The 19,125-nt window shown below is 47.7% G+C and overlaps 1 protein-coding gene across 1 annotated transcript in view; it reads left to right on the top strand.

Annotated features, from left to right (window-relative positions):
- The window catches only part of KIRREL3 (kin of IRRE like 3 (Drosophila)), a 129,733-nt gene that overhangs the window by 18,597 nt on the left and 92,011 nt on the right, over window positions 1-19,125 (top strand). The window contains exons 4-5 of the mRNA XM_010008100.1: window positions 16,774-16,923; window positions 18,655-18,804. Of these exons, the coding sequence (XP_010006402.1) occupies window positions 16,774-16,923; window positions 18,655-18,804 (300 nt within the window). The remainder of the gene's footprint in view (window positions 1-16,773; window positions 16,924-18,654; window positions 18,805-19,125) is intronic.

The raw sequence follows: 19,125 nt of genomic DNA on the forward strand, positions 1-19,125 counted from the left end.
AACTATGTTCCTCAGCACCACATCTACATGGCTTTGAAATCCCTCCAGGGATGGAGTCTTAGGCAAGCTCTGGTAGTGAAATCCTCCCAGGAGGTTGTCTGGTGGTAGTTGCTTAAGGGTTGTAAGTAATGAAGATTAATTTTTCTTGTCAGCTGTCACCAGGTAATGCATCTGCCAATACTAGCTTCTGGTTTTAATCCAGATGGTCAGATGAGGTTAATCAAATGAGTTTCCCAGGCTTTTTTTTCCTTTGCTGTAGGTTGGTGAAGAAGACATTGACAGGTGTTCACCTGTAGTGTTTGACCCCTCTAGGAATCACTTCCCTGTGCTGCATGTCCCCAGGGTGACCATCCTGGAAAAGTTTTGGGAGGTTGTGGCTCATGCCATGGGTATTGCTGCACATCCAGGAGGGAACTTGGGAAAGATGTCCCTGGCTGTTGCAGATCTGAGGTGATAAAGCACCAGGAGCGGCACAGCTCGGTGCAGGCTGTGACGGGGCTGGTGCTGGAGTGTGGTGTGTGGTCTCTGCAGAACCCAGGGACAACGTGAGCTGTGGTGGGGACAGTGGCCCAGGGATTAGAGAGTGGGTTGTAAGAGCAGAAACTGGAGGAGGTAAATTTATATAGTTTGGAGGTGGCTCAAGGAGAGACACGACCGAAGTCTATAAATACACGCAGCAAGAGAAACCAAGGGAGGAAATTATTCAGCAGTAGAGAGGACAAGGAGCAGTGCCTGAAGCAAAAGCAGGAGAAGTTGATTCTGGGCCTTGCATGGAAGGAGAAGGGCCTTCAGCATTAGGCACCTGGCAGGGAGGGGGCACCACTGCTGCCAGCTGCCCTGCCACCGCATTGCCCTCCCCATCCCCAGCTTGAGCCTCCCAAAGCCAGTTCCTCTCCCTTCTACCCAGCTTCGCTTGGTTTGACAGCAGCCCCACCTTGTTCCTTCACTGCCAGCCCTTTCACACCAGCTCCGAGCCTGCCCACATGCCTTAGGAGGTTTAATAAAACAGATTGAGACACACTGGGGCTTATGGCTTGACAACTCGTTCCCCTTGGACAGGAACATTTGCCTTCTCTGGGTGACGATGCTTTGAGCCTGTAGCCTAAGGCACCATACCTCATTGCTAGTCATCTCTCCAATGAATAATACACAGGCCTGAGTACCTCTCTGCATACATCTTCCTTTCCTATCGGGTAATTTAATGTTATCTTTTGGCCTCCTGCTCCTGAGATGAAGAGATTGCTTCAAACCTGCAGCCCACAACCACAGCCATCGGTTTCAAACGTCATTAAGTTTCATTATAACAAATAAACACTGCAGTGACATTTCTAAGTTAACAGAGAGCACAGAAACACAAATATGAAGCAGATAAACTGCATTTGATCCAAATAATTACTGCAGGCAATATCGAGCTTGGGCTGAGCTGGCAGCTGGTGCGAGTAATTTATAGGAGTCCGTAAGGCGCGGTGCTGCACGGTGCTGCTTAAAAATTATGGTGATGGTTATGAGTCTCTCTCCAAAGCCTTAAACAGGTTATGTTCTTGCCTTGCTGAAGGCAGGATGCTGTTCCTCAAGTCAGAAATGGAGGTGGAACTGGCTAAATGTCCGGCTGTTACTAGTTTGAGGACTTGTTCTGTCCCTGTTCCTCAGAATTTTTGCCTGAAAAAGGACCTGCATTTGAGGTTTGATGGGACTGACACTGTAAAAGAGGCTTTTTTTGTTTTTTTGTTTGTTGGGGTGTTTTTTCCCCTACAGGTTTCTATCCCCAGCTGTGGACTCAACAGGCAGGAATCCTTGGAGAGAGATTTCCACTGTAAAAGAGTGTAATATAATAATTAACTTCTTTGCATTTTGTCTCTTTATTACCTGCTCTTAATCCTGGGGAAGGAAACCTCTACCAGCAAAACCAGATGGAAGCACATCTTCCCTAAAAAAACATGAATGAAAAGGGGTTTGTTGCTGTGCTGGCTGAGTGAACTGTCACAAAGCTTTGCCTCCCTGGGCAAGGCTGGGTTTGTCTGCTCCAGTTTGCCACATCATTATCTCAGTGGGCCACATGGAGCTGGTCACAGGATAGAAAGCTTCTGAGGTCCTGCAGGAGGTCTTGCAGGCATGTAGGCTCACCCCAGGAGGGGGTTCAGAAACAGCAGGGTTTATTGATGAGCATCTCTCATTACCTGCTCATGAACTCAGCAGGCTGGAATGTGCTAATCTTGTCCTGGCCTGAGGTTTCACACAAGCAAGCCCTTCTCTTGGCAGTGGGGACCATTGAGAGGAGCTCATAATGAAACAAACAGCAAAGTCTCATCTTTAAATACATCTGAGTCCTCTTCTGGGGCCTTCCTTTCTCCTCCAGCAATAAAGCAGAGCAGTGGCTGGGTCTGTCAGCACAGCTGCTTCCCTGGGTCTTCTCCCCCAGGTGCTCGTGGGCTGATAAAGCAGTCGCAGGGCTATAAATATGAACAGGATTCACGTTTCTTGTTTGTCCCAGCTCTTGGCTTTATTGGGTAAATCCCAGCAAAAAAGCAGAAACCAGTTGCTGCAGGCAATGGTGCACATCACTGGCCTCCTCCAGGATGGCTGAGCAATGCATAAATCCACTTTCTTGGCATTTCCCTGGATCTCCAAGTACCAGAGCAGCAGTGGGTTTCAGAGCAGAGAAGCTTTTATTAGATCTTCACGTATGGATAGAAAAGTACATGAGTTTTGAAGTGTCCTGCCCATGTAGTGAAAGTGGCCACAGTTATGAACTAGAAGCTCAACTGATTATCTGCTCCCTGTTTGTTCATCTTAGTGTCTCTTACTTCCTCCTGTCTTTTCCCTGCCACTGTTTATTGGTGTATTGCATATGCTTAACTTCAGGCTGTTCTTCAGAATAAATTGTTGTAGCCCTAAATGTGAATCTTGTATGGAAAGAAAAAAAAGTGCACTTCTTTACAATAATTTGTGCTTGGAAACATCCAAACAAACAATAATTACAGCAGAAACCTGCTAATTCTTATTCCACTTCATCTTCAGACTTGATAATTCATGTAAAACAACCCGAAGCAATCCCACCCTGCTTCTCAGCTCAACTAAACAGCAAGGAGCTCAAGTCCCTGGGCTCGCTGCTTCATCCCATAACTAGTCTGGCTGGGAGCCTCTCCGGAAGCAACACAGCTGATGGTTCCTGCAGACAGCAGCTTTTCAGCATTTCAGGACTATAGTAGGATTTGTTCTGGCAAGGTTGTGCAAGGTCCTGCACCTGGGCTGGGGCAATCTAAGCCCAAATACAGGTTGGGAAGAAAATGGATTGGGCAATGAAAAGCTCAACGAGTGAGCAATGTGCACTCACAGCCCAGAGATCCAACTGCAGCCTGGGCTGCAGCACAAGAAGCTTGGCCAGCAGGTCAAGGAAGGTGATCCTGTCTGTCTACTCTGCACTTGTGAGACCCCACCTGGAATACTGGGTCCAGTTCTGGAGCTCCTAACACAGGAAGCACATAAAGCTCTTGGAGCAAGTCCAGAGGAGGCTACAGAGATGATCCAAGGGTTGGAGCAGCTCTGCTCTGGAGACAAGCTGAGGGAGCTGGGGCTGTTCAGCCTGGAGAAGAGAAGGCTCCAGGGAGACCTTGGAGCACCTTCCAGTGCCTGAAGGGGCTCCAGGAAAACTGGGGAGGGACTTCTTACCAGGGTGTGTAGTCATGGGGCAAGGGGTAATGGTTTTAAACTGGAAGAGGGGAGATTTAGGTTAGAGATCAGGAATAAATTCTTTGCTGTGAGGGTAGTGAAGACACTGGAACAGGTTGCTGTGGCTTCCCCCCTCCCTGGAATTGTTCAAGGGCAGGTTGGATGGGGCTTGGAGCAGCCTGGCCTGGTGAAAGGTGTCCCTGTCCCTGCAGAGGGGTTGGAACTGGATGATCTTCTAGGTCTCTACCTACCCAAACTATTCTATGATTCTCTGATTTTCCTGCTTTGGTGCATGTGGTTTGGTTCCTCACACCAACAGTTCTAGTTCAGGAAAGGTATCTTTTGGAGGGCATCTGGTGTGGTGGCAATTTAAGCACCTGCAAAGTGGAAACACTCATGGCTGGGCACCATTTGCCTCAGTTCCCAAATCCATACAGTGAACATGATGTCACTCCAACCTGTGGTGAGATTCCTTATACAAATTTATTTTGAGAAGGATGTGGGTGTCTATCGATTAAAGTTTGGGTGATTTTCTGATAAGCTTTGGCAGAACCGTGTTTAAAGTAGCAGAAGGTAAGTGGGACACAATAAAAGCTTCTTGTTTTCACTGGGAGTTTGGCTTGCAGGTAGAAAACAGGAGAAGAATCTTTCAGTAGTTTTAGCATTAAATATTTGCATTTTCTGTTCTGAAGTGAAGCTTCATTTTGATTTGTCTCTGGGACGCCAAGCATGCAATAACAGACTTTGAAAAATGAGGATGGAAGTGAAACGTGGTGTGACCCAGGGCGAGCTCTTTGGTCTAATTTTCCACCCTGTAGACTGCACAACTTCCAGTTGCTACCCGTCCTGGGAGCAGAGCCAGACTTTGAAATCTCCAAATCGTTTGTGAAATGGATTATTCATCCTTCTCGTTTTCCTACAGACGAGTGTCCTGGGTGCCCTCTAGCTCAAAGACGAGCTGAGATTTATAGGACTATATTTCAGAAGAGCGGCCCTGATCTGGGAACAAAGGGTGGGCTAAGGGGGTGTACCTGGATTGAATGTTATCCAGGGCTGTGGGGGTCACCTGAGAGCTTGCAGAAGGTCACAAGGGACAAAATCCTGAAGGAATTTATCTGGGGGACTTTGAGGAGGGCAGACTGCTGCCCACTGGTTCGAATACCAGTTATTTTACAGGGAAACGTTCCTTTTCCTTCTTCACTGATTAAAATGGATGAGTTTAGGTCCCAGGAATATCTGTGCAAGACTCCTGCAGCCAAGGACCTGCAGACCCTTTTGCGAGGGCTGTTTGTCAGCTATAAATAGTTGGCATCAGAAAAAATGCAACTGTAGTTGCCACGGAGCAGGCTGGCTTGGCTGGAGTTACCAGAGCATCCCCTTCTCTTCTCCCAGCTCCCTTGTCAGTCTGGGTGCCCTGGAGCTGTGCCAGAACAGATATGCCTTGACAGAAGAGCAAATGGTTATTTATTATTCTGCAACAGGTTCCTCAGGAACACTGATAGCAAAATATTTCTCAGAGTCATGGGTAATTTTCTATGGGAGCTGGGCCCTCCAGGTGGATCAATAGGAGGAATTCTCTTTCCTTGCTCAGGAGAGCAAAGCATCGCCTGTCTCAAGCAAGGGATGCTGATCCAGAGCCTTTGAAATAGTTTGTGCTGCTGCTTCTCCCCCTTCCTCACAAGAATAGGCATCACTGCTGTACCCCAGGCAGCCTCAGCAGGAGTTCAGAGCCCCATCATGGGGTAACTGCAGCAGCCCAGGCTTTGGGATGAGGCTCCTGCCTTTTCCCAGGAGCAAACCCCATGTGCTGCCCCCCTGGCAAAATGCCACCTAATTCAGTTTGCTGCTTCTATCTCTGACCCAGGATAAGCCCTGTGTGCCCCAAAGCTTATCTGGTTATTTTTTTTCTGGCTCTGTCAGCTTGTCTAATAAAAGATAAGGCTGCTGAGTCCGGCTTTATCTGGGCAGCAGCTACATGGGGGTTGTTGGAGCAGGAGGACCAGGAGCCATCCATTGAGTCTGAACATTCAGTGTGATCCAGTCTGTAAGGTCACTCAAATGCTGCTTTTTGGGGCCAGCTTATTTTTGCTTCCTGAATGCACTGCATTAGTTTGTTTTCTATCAGTGCAGCCACCAAGATCAGGCATTTAATCTCACAAGAGGTAATTCTGGAAGCTGGTGCTGAGAGGAAGTTGCTAATAAATATCCCACAGTAAGTGTACTCTTACACTGTTCCCAATTGGTAGCTAATAACAGAGCAGACGATGACATTTAAGCCCTTTCTGCATGGCTGATCAAACTACTCACAGTGACTTTGAAAGCAGTGCTGGGATTTCACGTGGGTATCAAAGCAAGAGCAATACTCGATAGTTCAGATCTCTTGCCTGTGTGACTAATAGACAAAAAGATTTCTGAAAGGTCTAATATCTTATTCAAAACTTCCCTGTCTCCAGTTTGAAGCTCCTTAGTGGACACAGTGGGATGCTGATGTTTCTTCTCGAAGCAGCATTAGGAAAATATCTGACATCACAGCAAGCTGAGTTTAGGATGAGCTCAGAGCAGGCGGGTGGTCGGGAGGCAAATGGTTACACAGAGGCCACACTTGAGCTGTGCTCTGGCTGTTGGTGCTGCCTTTCTTGAGGTGCTCCCTGCACCTAGGATAATTTTGTATTTGCTTTCACCCAAATGTAACCAGATAGAGAATTGCTTAGGCTGGAAAAGACTTTCAAGATCATCAAGTCCAACCATTAGCCGTACTTTCCCAGGCCCAGCACTAAGCCATGTTCTCAAGCACCTCATCTAGAGGACTTTTAAACACATCCAGGGTTGGTGGCTCAACCACCTCCCTGGACAGCACGTTCCAATGTCCAACAACCCTTTCAGTGAAAAAGTTCTTCCTAATGTCTAGTCTAAACCTCCCTTGGTGCAGCTTGAGGCCATTTCCTCTTGTTCTATCACCAGTTACTTGTGAGAAGAGACCAGTGCCCACCTCTTTACAACTTCCTCTCAAGCAGTTGTAGAGAGTGATGAGGTCTCCCCTCAGCCTCCTTCAGACTGAACACCCCCAGTTCCCTCAGCCTCTCCTCATAAGACTTCTTCTCAAGACCCTTCACCAGCTTTTTTGCCCTTCTTTGGACATGCTCCAGCACCTCAATATCCTTCTTGTATTGAGGTACCCAAAACTGGACACAGTATTCAAGGTGTGGCCTCACCAGTGTTGAGCACGGAAGGACCACCCTGGTCCTGCTGGCCACACTATTTCTAACCCAGGCCAGATGCCATTGGCCGCCTTGGCCACCTGGGCACACACTGGCTCATGTTCAGACACTTGTCAGTTAGAACCCCCAGGTCCCTTTCTGCCAGACACTTTCCAGCCACACTTCCCCAAGCCTGGAGCGTTGCCTGGGGTTGTTGTGGCCCAAGCTGGAGCTGATGGGGACTGCCAGGCTTTGCTCACTGGGATCTTTCAAAGGGGAAAAAGGGTCCCACCTCCCTTGATGTTCGTGGGCAAGCAAAGTATGAGCTCAGGTCACTGCTTCCCATGAGGAGAGGACATGTCCGATGGCAGGTCATGCATCTAGCTGGCCAGGGAGAGGAGGGCTCCCACTTTCCTCTCTGCACAGATTTCTGTGATTCATGCCTTGACTGAAGGGTCTTGTGTTTGTTTTCTTTCAAATTGAATAATTCAGCAGCATCAAGTGTACAGAAGCTGCGTGAGCCAGACTCAGGCAGTCCAACTAAAAAAGGCCAAAGTGACATTTTTGTTCAAACAGATTATTTTTTTTTTTTCCCCAAGGAAGCAAGTAAAATATTGGAAAGCTTATGTAAGAGATGAACTCAAGCCATCTTTCTTTTTTATTTCCATGAAGCTGAAAGGAAGGGCCAGACATGGCTCTGGCCATCACCAGCAAGTGATCCTCCCTTGAGGATGCCACAGCATCACTGGTGCAATTCATCTGCTCCTATCTGGGGAGCTGCAGGTTTTTTCTCCTTTGAAGGAGCAAGAAGAGCTTGCCTTTGTCCTTTTCAGAAGAAATCCTTGCTGGGGACATCTGGCTGTTCCTTTCCCTCCTGCTTCATGGGTGCTGTGTTCAGCCAGAGCTTGTACAGGGCTGGGCTGGGTGGCATCTCTACCTGGGAGGTCACTGGGAGGCAGATAGTGAAGCTGAGCTGCACAGCTCTTCCCTGCTCCCCCTGTGCTCCCCCATGACTGACAATTCCAGAGAGCTTTGTAAATAATGTAACACTTTTGTCTGCTTGCTTTTCCTAGTCATCTAAAAATCAATGTGTTTTCAAATGTGATGGGCCTTATGCAGGGAGCTCATTGTCCTTGGCTCGGAGAAGAGGACCCATTTGAATGAGCACTGAGAAGGGACCCATTTGTCAGGGGATCGATTGCAGAAGCTGCGTGGGGTGGGGTGGAGATGAGCCCTTGTTTGTCGGGAAAGCATGGGCATGCAGCCATCTCTACCCTCCCTTCCCAGTCCCCTCCGTGGTCAGGAGGTGGCTCCATCTCCAGGCATCACATAAAGAATTGAAACCAACACCGAAGTGGGCTGAAATGCCGTGGCTTGACATCAGGGCACTTAGGTCTGCTTGATCTGAAGAGGGACCCTTCTAGGACCATGTGTAGGCTGAGAATCATAGGTCACTCTGATTGGAAAAGATGTTTAGAATCATCAACTGCAACCATTAACCCAGCTCTGTTGGGATGAGGTTATCATGAAGCAGCCTCTTGATCATCCTACTACCCTCATCCTGCTGGCCCCAAGTCAAGAGAAGGATTAGCTCTCCACACTGAGGAACAAGGTAAACATCCCCAGCTCAGAATCACCAGGCCTTTCATTTCCAACAGTAATATTTTTACAAGGCACTTCAGAGTCCTCCTTCACCACTTCTATCCCCTCCTCGACAGAAAGGCCTAATTCTTTTCAGAACACAATGGAAATTCAAAGCTTCACTTACATAAAAGGAGCCACAGTGTCTCTATTTCTAATGAGTCATTGTTCCCTCTGTACGTCCCCTGCTCCTCACTACAATACTCACTTCTCTTGAGTAATGAAAATTTTACTATCCACTATCCCTGGCTGCCTCTTCTCTTGCAGCAAGTTATCTGCAGGCAGGCTGGTTTTCACACAGGAGGCTGCAAACTGAAATAGTTCAGACAAGAACTCATGCAAACAGATTTTGTTTTTTGCCCTTCTTTGGACATGCTCCAGCACCTCAATATCCTTCTTGTATTGAGGTACCCAAAACTGGACACAGTATTCAAGGTGTGGCCTCACCAGTGTTGAGCACGGAAGGACCACCCTGGTCCTGCTGGCCACACTATTTCTAACCCAGGCCAGATGCCATTGGCCGCCTTGGCCACCTGGGCACACACTGGCTCATGTTCAGACACTTGTCAGTTAGAACCCCCAGGTCCCTTTCTGCCAGACACTTTCCAGCCACACTTCCCCAAGCCTGGAGCGTTGCCTGGGGTTGTTGTGGCCCAAGCTGGAGCTGATGGGGACTGCCAGGCTTTGCTCACTGGGATCTTTCAAAGGGGAAAAAGGGTCCCACCTCCCTTGATGTTCGTGGGCAAGCAAAGTATGAGCTCAGGTCACTGCTTCCCATGAGGAGAGGACATGTCCGATGGCAGGTCATGCATCTAGCTGGCCAGGGAGAGGAGGGCTCCCACTTTCCTCTCTGCACAGATTTCTGTGATTCATGCCTTGACTGAAGGGTCTTGTGTTTGTTTTCTTTCAAATTGAATAATTCAGCAGCATCAAGTGTACAGAAGCTGCGTGAGCCAGACTCAGGCAGTCCAACTAAAAAAGGCCAAAGTGACATTTTTGTTCAAACAGATTATTTTATTTTTTTTCCCCAAGGAAGCAAGTAAAATATTGGAAAGCTTATGTAAGAGATGAACTCAAGCCATCTTTCTTTTTTATTTCCATGAAGCTGAAAGGAAGGGCCAGACATGGCTCTGGCCATCACCAGCAAGTGATCCTCCCTTGAGGATGCCACAGCATCACTGGTGCAATTCATCTGCTCCTATCTGGGGAGCTGCAGGTTTTTTCTCCTTTGAAGGAGCAAGAAGAGCTTGCCTTTGTCCTTTTCAGAAGAAATCCTTGCTGGGGACATCTGGCTGTTCCTTTCCCTCCTGCTTCATGGGTGCTGTGTTCAGCCAGAGCTTGTACAGGGCTGGGCTGGGTGGCATCTCTACCTGGGAGGTCACTGGGAGGCAGATAGTGAAGCTGAGCTGCACAGCTCTTCCCTGCTCCCCCTGTGCTCCCCCATGACTGACAATTCCAGAGAGCTTTGTAAATAATGTAACACTTTTGTCTGCTTGCTTTTCCTAGTCATCTAAAAATCAATGTGTTTTCAAATGTGATGGGCCTTATGCAGGGAGCTCATTGTCCTTGGCTCGGAGAAGAGGACCCATTTGAATGAGCACTGAGAAGGGACCCATTTGTCAGGGGATCGATTGCAGAAGCTGCGTGGGGTGGGGTGGAGATGAGCCCTTGTTTGTCGGGAAAGCATGGGCATGCAGCCATCTCTACCCTCCCTTCCCAGTCCCCTCCGTGGTCAGGAGGTGGCTCCATCTCCAGGCATCACATAAAGAATTGAAACCAACACCGAAGTGGGCTGAAATGCCGTGGCTTGACATCAGGGCACTTAGGTCTGCTTGATCTGAAGAGGGACCCTTCTAGGACCATGTGTAGGCTGAGAATCATAGGTCACTCTGATTGGAAAAGATGTTTAGAATCATCAACTGCAACCATTAACCCAGCTCTGTTGGGATGAGGTTATCATGAAGCAGCCTCTTGATCATCCTACTACCCTCATCCTGCTGGCCCCAAGTCAAGAGAAGGATTAGCTCTCCACACTGAGGAACAAGGTAAACATCCCCAGCTCAGAATCACCAGGCCTTTCATTTCCAACAGTAATATTTTTACAAGGCACTTCAGAGTCCTCCTTCACCACTTCTATCCCCTCCTCGACAGAAAGGCCTAATTCTTTTCAGAACACAATGGAAATTCAAAGCTTCACTTACATAAAAGGAGCCACAGTGTCTCTATTTCTAATGAGTCATTGTTCCCTCTGTACGTCCCCTGCTCCTCACTACAATACTCACTTCTCTTGAGTAATGAAAATTTTACTATCCACTATCCCTGGCTGCCTCTTCTCTTGCAGCAAGTTATCTGCAGGCAGGCTGGTTTTCACACAGGAGGCTGCAAACTGAAATAGTTCAGACAAGAACTCATGCAAACAGATTTTGGTCTTCAGAGAGATTAGAAAAGTGGTTGCTGATTCAGGCTTTGTCCTGCTGTGTCACAGACACCCTGTGTGACCTTGGCACCCTTGTGTAGGTGCTTCCCTCCATTTCCTGGGTTGTAAAATGGTCCTTCTTGCCAGGCATGGGTGTTGGGACCTCCCTGAAAAGGAATGCTGTGGTGCTGCTGGCATGATTTCCTCTGGGAGTCACAAACATGGCAGAGTCTCAGCCTTTGTTTGAAGGAACAAGGCAACATTACAGAGAAACACTGAAAAGAGGAACCACAGGTGCAAAATCCATTAAGGAAATATAAAGAGTTCTAAAGTGGTTCTCTCCTTTTTCCTCTTTTTTTCTTACACTTTCATGACAAGCTTGTGACTTCATTAGGATCCTGCCCGTGATTTTTTGAAAGCAGGGTTAGCATTATTGCCTCCTTGCCACTCATGGCGGGTCCTTCAGTCTCCTCTTGTTGTTCCTGCCGATCAGGATTTCAGTAGCTGTGAGGAGCAGACCCCTCTTTGGTTTTAGAGAGATTTCCTCCAGGGTTGCAGGACCAGAAAACAGGTCACGCTGTCACCTGGCAGTGAAAATAGCTCCTCAGGGGGCAAAGCAAAGCCAACCACCAGGAGAAGAAGAGGCTCCAAGATCAAGGGCCTTTCATGCCTTTCCTGACACCAGAGTCCCCATCTACAATAGCAGGTCAGCCGTGGACTTCACCATGGAACATGGCCAAGAGACAAGGTTAGCATCTAATTTACATAGCCATTCTGAGTCTTTTTAACAAAAAACAAAACAAAACAAAAAAATCAACTAAGAATTCAAACTCCCAAAATTTGCTTCTGCCTGGTGTCTATCCTCTCTGCTGGATGAACATCAGAACCATAGACTCATAGAATGGTTTGGGTTGGAAGGGACATAGAAGATCATTTAGTTCCAACCCTGCTGCAAGGACAGGGACACCTTTCACCAGGCCAGGCTGCTCCAAGCCCCATCCAACCTGCCCTTGAACAACTCCAGGGAGGAAGGAAGCCACAGCTTCCCTGGGGAACCTGTTCCAGTGTCTTCACTACCCTCACAGCAAAGAATTTCTTCCTGATCTCTAACCTAAATCTCCCTTCTTCCAGTTAAAAACCATTACCCCTTGCCCCATGACCACACACCCTGGTAAAAAGCCCCTCCCCAGCTTTCCTGGAGCCCCTTCAGGCACTGGAAGGTGCTCCAAGGTCTCCCTGGAGCCTTCTCTTCTCCAGGCTGAACACCCCAACTCTCTCAGCCTGTCTCCAGAGCAGAGCTGCTCCAGCCCTTGGATCATCTCTGTAGCCTCCTCTGGACTTGCTCCAAGAGCTTTACGTGCTTCTTGTGTTGGGAGCTCCAGAGCTGGACCCAGTATTCTAGGTGGGGTCTCACAAGAGCCGAGTTGACCTGCTGGCCAAGCTTCTTGTGCTGCAGCCCAGGCTGCAGTTGGATCTCTGGGCTGTGAGTGCACATTGCTCACTCGTTGAGCTTTTCATTGCCCAACACCCCCAGGTCCTTCTTTTCAAGGCTGTTCTCAATCCATCCTGCACCCACCCTATTTGTATTTGGGATTGGCCCAAGCCAGAAGCTCCCAGAGACACTTGCAGGAAGCCAAGGGTTAGTTTTTTGACAGTATGCCAAGTCTTTATGCTTAAGTAGAGGGAAGATGGGGTGTGGGAGTAAGAGGACCCCACCTGGGTGGCAAGCACTTGTACAGGTTGCTGTATCTCCCTGGCATTTGGGATTGCTGCCACAAGGCAAAACCAGAACCTGGGTTCCCTCCATGTGTCAGGTGGATGCTGTCTGAGGTGAGGGGGATGGTGGACGGGCTGATGGCTGGTTGTTGGTACCTTTCCTGGACTCTTTGTTTGGCTCATGTGGTCTGAACTCAAATCTCTGCAATAATTTGGATTTGGGAAGCCAGGTTATACCTGAATTTTCATGGCTAACACCCTATTTAGGGGAACGAGAGAGAATGGGAGACTTCTGGTTGACCAACAGCATCTTGTGTGATTGTTGAAGGGCTTGTTTTGGTTTGTAATTGGTGTCAAACCACCCTGCTTTGAAACCAAAGCAGCATTTTGTAATAACATTGTCAACATTTGTGGGCAAAGTACCCAACTGACTGTTCCAGCCCGTTTTCTTGTAGCTGAAACCACTCAACCTGCATTTGTAAATCACCTCCTCCCAATCTCCCTATCTTCAGTTCTTTTCTGTCAAGTACCTTCTCTCTCTTAAAACTTTTCTGTAAATTACTTGTTCCTTTGACATTAAGACATAAGCTGTAATGTGGATGGGCCTCTGATCTTCCAAACCCAGTTAAACCCAGTAATCAGTCTTTAAGCTGATTTGAAAGCTAGTTGAGCTCTCCCTTCAGAACTTGAGTTTTTGCTTCTTTTTTATCTGTGGTTTAGGGAGAGATGATCCTTCTGTGGAGCAGGGACTGGGCCAGGTAATGCTCTTAAGGTCCTTACCCCCCATCTCTCTTCTCCTGTGCCTGAATCTGAGCTATTTGTAGCTGAGATGGTGCCTTGGACCAAAAAAAAATAATCATAATAAAATGCTTTCAAGTGACAATTTTTTACACTGAACAAACAGAGGGAAGGAAGAGACAGGAGACATATGCCATGTCTCTGCTCTGATTTTCCATGGCCAACAGCTGCTCTCTAAAACAAATCAAGAAATAAATAAAAAACTTTAAAAAAAAATAAAACCAAACACAGCAAAAAGAGAGCCAAACAACCCTAAAAATGGCTTCATTTCCAATAGCAATTACCAAATGAAGCCTCTTCTTAATGGGCATTTTCAGAGGGCATGGACACCACTCTGTGCTTCTGCTTTCTCATTACGCCTCTCGCAGCCCAGCTGACAACCTGATAATTCTCCCTGATAAAACAACCTTTGGGGGCTGTTGCTGCATCCCAGCTCTGTCCCTGCTTGCCTTGAAAATTGTCAAGATTATGGACTGAGCTGTGAAAACATAGTTAGTGGATGGAAAAAATATATATATTTAAAAACAAAACAAAACAAAACAAACACATCCCTACCTTGCCACATTATGCTAGTAGTGCCTGTCCTTTATGAGTCTGAATAAAATACAGAGCTGGTTAATATTCCCTGTGAAAGCAAGTTTCTAACTCTTAATTCAGCATAGCTGAGGTTTCTGCTGGTGCCAGAGTGAGGGAGGACCCTGACTTCCAGCAAGTCTGTCTCTGCAGAAAGAGCTGGAATCTCCTCTGGAATAAACTTGAGAGCCACCACCATGGCCTTTGGGATGAAAATCAGATTTCTTTGCAAATCTGTGGGTACTGGGAGAACCAGGACCTCTGAAATATCCAGGAGCAGGGTGCTCGAGGTGTGCCTGGGTGCTGCAGGGACATGTGCAAATATTTCATCAGGGCTGATGTATGTAGACCAGTAGAAACCTAGAAGGGATCTCTCTGCTCTTCCCCATGCATCTTCAGCTGGCTAAGAGCAAGTTTAAGTTAAGCTACAATCAATTAAATTGAAATATAAGCATTCATATGGGGGTATATATTGGTTTAACTACACGGGTTAGATAATGATTGAGCTTTGAAGCTTTGCCTTGTGAGCAAGGCCCAACAACACATTTGGAAACAAGTTGAGTTGCGAGAACTTGTGTCACTCTTAACCTTAGTTTAAGATTAATCATCAGTCAATAAGTAAATTGAGTTAATGTAAATGAGGACTGAATTGATTTTGGGTGGTTCACATGGTGACTGTCCTGGTTTAACAGATTGATTGTAAAGAGACACTTTTTCTTCAGCCCAAGACGATTTTGTGTATTGAGCTGCCATTCGACTGAGGGATCTGGGCTTTTAATTGGGTGCCTGTTGCAGGGTGATAATTCCCACCCAGCAAGGCTCCAGAGCATTAAAACCCCTCAGGTAATGTAGCAATCCAGTCGTTTGGCCTTTCTCCCAACTTCTGCCTCTTTCAGATCTCTCCTGTATCCAGAGTAAATGCAAGATGTTAAGTGCTGGCAAAACCACAGGGATGTTCAGACGCTCTGCATGTAACAACACAGAAGAGCACACTCACAGGGTGTCCAGATACCAGCAGATCAGCCTGAAGTGGCTTGAAACTTAAGACCTTACATCATAAAACTGTGGCACTACACATCTGCTGCCTTGTAGCACAATGACCTGCTTTCTAAGACATCCCAGAAGCTTATCTGGTTATGGGGTGCTTGGTCACTCTTTGTTCTTGCTTCTCCTATTTTCTTTACAAGAAAGGAGCTGGCACCGTGCTGCCCTGCGGCCCCATCTCTGGTGAGCACCAGGGATGTGCTGTGTGGGCACCCCAGAACTCCACCTTGAAACCCAAAGCACTCATTTTGGAAAGAAAAACACATTTGGAAAATAAACCACAAAGCCAGCACTAAGCAAACCCTGAGGTGAAAAAGACTGTACAGCACTTGAGTACTTTCTGTTGAAAATGAGAAGTCTTACCTTCCACCCAAGGTGTGAGACATCTCACCTTGGCAGGAGATGACCTGAGGGCTTTTAATGGTTAGTGGAGCATCCAGGGTGAGGAGGGAGATGATAAACCACTGCACTTGGTCCATCTGTGTCAGCCAAGGTGATAGGTGTGATGCTGAAGAGCTTGGCTCAGTACGGCTGGGTATTGGGAGTTTGACAATGAAACTTTGGCAAAAGGAGGTGCTGGACCAGGGCTGCTTCTTCCTCCCATTTCCAGGTGGATGTGAAGCTCCCAGAGGGTTGGTTATGCTCTTGAAGAGAGACGAGCAGCAGTCAAATGTTTTCCTGAGTGTTTTGTGGCGGGTTCTTCACTGTGCATCCTGATTTCAGCAAGCACATGAGGTGGGAGTGAGACTTGGAAGCAGAGAACCAACGTCCTCTTGTGTTAGGCATAGTACAAACTGTGACTGCTGCTCAAGCTGTTTGCTCTTCTGTCTGTTGATCAGGATGGCTAAAACACCAGCACCACAAGTTGGAACCAGTTAGAGGAAAAGCCTGACTTTTTTTTTCTCCAGGGAGGAAAAACATCACAGGAGACAGTAAGTGATCCCATAATGAAGAGCAGCTGAATTCAGCCACAGGTTTGTTCCACAGCAGGAGCACCTTGAGCTGTTGCATCCCAAGTGTCCTGGTTTGAGCCAGATGAAGCTAGTTTTCCTTTTACTGATTTTTTTCTTTTTTTCCCTTCAGTAAGCTCTCTTTTATTTCCAGCCAGGAATGGTAACACAGGAATGTTTTTGTTACTGCTGGGACTCCAAGGTCACGTCTTTGCCCTGCTGGGTTGGGCACTACCAGGAGATCTCTGACCCCCACAGGAGGCTGAGTTAGACAGACAGCAAAACTGGCCACAGATAATCCATTCCATAGAGCTGCGTAAGCTCAGAGGAAGGACAGAGAGCACACAAGACAACTTCCTTCCTGGTTCTTCTTCCCTTCTCCTCCCCCCATGGCCGGCGTCCGGGGAGGACTCCGTCCATCCCTCCCCGGGGACCCCCAGGCTCCAGCTCTCCTGACCCTCATCACTCTGCGCTTTCTTTGGCAGCTCCAGGACTTTCCAGGGCTGCTCACAGCTCAGGAGATGCTGGGGGAGCTGCATATTTTGCACATATTTTCTTTTATCATTGGTGTTTAATAAAAGCTGTGTAGTTTAGTTTTCAATCCAAATAGTCTCTCTCTCATTCTCTCTCTCTCCTTCCCTACCTGGGAGGGGATCGAGAGTGTTTAATTGCCCATCCTGAGTCAACCCATGACACCAGAGCGCTGCGTTGTATGGCAGATCCCCCGAGGACTGACAGCCTCCTCTTCCCCTCTTGTTCCCCTCTGCAGGCCAAGCCTCCTCCTTCACGCAGCAGCCCCAGGACCAGGTGGTGGTGGCGGGGCAGCCGGTGACGCTGCTCTGCGCCATCCCCGAGTATAACGGCATCGTGCTCTGGATCAAAGACGGGCTCGCCCTGGGAGTGGGACGGGACCTCTCAAGTAAGTCCTGATACTACTCCACCTAAAGGAGGAAATCGGGAGCTCTCCCTGCCCAGCTGTGCAGGTGCAGCCACAATATTTATTTGGAGAACAACGAGCGTTTTTTAATGTCAACTGCAAAACCTTCCAGTCAGCTCTAACGTGAGCACTGAAACTTGGAGTGAAACACTTTTCTTCCCCTCTGATTTGAAGCAAACCCATTGGTTTTCCCCAGGTGAGACCTGACCCTTTGGAAAGCCTTGCCTTGGGTTGACTTTTGGAAACAAATGTCATGTTTCCAAAATGCAGGCTTTAATGTTTGGTAAATGTTCAAAGTGCCTGTTTTGACATTCTCAAAATAGAAGTCTGTGTTTGCTTTGGATAAACATGTTTATTGCAATCCAGGGGAGCCCACAGGTACTTGTAGCTTCTTCAAGCTGTGTGTTTTTGCAAATTACAGTTTGGCAATAAAATTCCCCCAACTTCTTGTTACTTCATCCCACACATGGGTTGTGATTGAGAGTTTATTGCAACTGGCAAAGACTCTGGAGCAATAGTGGAGAAGTTACATGGTTTTCTATGTACTTTGCTGGAAATTACTACTTTTTCAATTAAATACTTCTCATGACTAAGGGAGAAGCCATAAGAATGGGAGGGCAACTGCAGCCCTCTGCCCCCACCCCCGAGCACAGCAATTTGTACTTGTGTGATGCTGCCACTGCTCAACTTCTGAAGAGCACAGGAGACCTGAGAGGGTTTTTCTCCAAGTCAAGCAGCAGCAATCACAAACCAGGCAAGGACTCATGTTCCTTGGTCTCCAGGGACCTCGCTCTCCTCTCGAGTGCAATGCCTGTGATTTCCTTTCCTCTGTTTTTTGAATACAAATAATTAATCATTTCTCAGACTTGCCTGAGTGAGCAGTCCCCTCTTCAGCTGGGTTTCAAAGCTCTGTGACACAATTTTTACATATATCAGAGAGCTGAGCTTTCCATACCAGACCTCACAACACGAATGGGTAACAACAGCTCCACTGAAGTACGTAGCTGATGTGAACAACTTCCACAATTAATGGAGCTGGAGCTGCTTTTAGCAAGAGGAACTTGCCAGCTCTCATGATCCCAGCTCAGCCAGTCATCTAATTAGCTAAATACAAACAAGCCCATCATTTGTATTTCTTGTGGTTCAGGAGAGCAAATCCTGCTGTTGAGAGCTTGCAAAACAACCAACATGCGCAAGCCTGCCAGGCTGCCTGTGCTCCACAGAGCATCCATCACCTGCCTGAGGAGGCATGGGGTGGTGTCAACCTTCATGCTGTGGGGCTTCAGATGGCTCAGAATGCAGGGTTGGGCTGTCGGTGCCCCTGCAGACCCATTCTCCCCCCCCAGCCTTTACACAGCCCTAATAGTGGAAATATTTAGGGTGTCATCACAAAAACATGCACAGCAGAGATAAGGAATTCCATGACAGGTCTCAGAGGAGCTGGAGGTGGTGGGTTTTATGATGGAAGGACTCATCTCTTTTCTGAGGGATTTCAGTTAATGCTCCTTCCTCAGCAGTTCTTTTTTAAACTCTTAGGGCAAAACCTGCAGTCTGTTTCCTGAATTTGGAAGGCTTCTCTCTCTCTTTTTGCCCTGGCTGCCAAGGAGGGCAGAAGCTGCCTGGCTCCTGGCACTGGCTGTGGGGCAGCTGGGGCTCTTCAGCCTTGGGCTCGTTGGTCCAGCTGCCTCCTGACTCCTGTGTTACATTCTGCAGGTTATCCACGCTATCTGGTCGTAGGAGACCATCTGTCTGGAGAGCATCACTTGAAAATCCTGAGAGCTGATCTCCAAGATGATGCTGTCTATGAATGTCAGGCCATTCAAGCCGCCATCCGATCCAGACCTGCCCGGCTGACTGTCCTTGGTAAGTCCCATCTTCCTATCATGTTGGACATTATTTGTGGGGAGTTTGTTGCACTGAGAGGCTTGTTGACAAAATGTTTTGTTGCTAAATCAAGAGGGCAGGAAATGAACCCATTGTGAGAACAATGGGGCTGTGTCTTGGTACTGAGGATGGAAGGAAAGGGTAATAGAACACTGGCATGGGCTGCCCAGGGCGGTGGTTGAATCACCATCCTTGGAGGTATTTAAAAGACATGTAGATGTGGTGCTGAGGGCCGTGGTTTAAGCACTGGACTTGGTAGAGTTGGGTTAATGGTTGGTAGAGAAAGGTTATGGTGGGACT

This window comes from Chaetura pelagica, unplaced genomic scaffold (assembly GCF_000747805.2).
Source record: "Chaetura pelagica isolate M959 unplaced genomic scaffold, ChaPel_1.0 scaffold32, whole genome shotgun sequence".
Taxonomy (NCBI): domain Eukaryota; kingdom Metazoa; phylum Chordata; class Aves; order Apodiformes; family Apodidae; genus Chaetura; species Chaetura pelagica.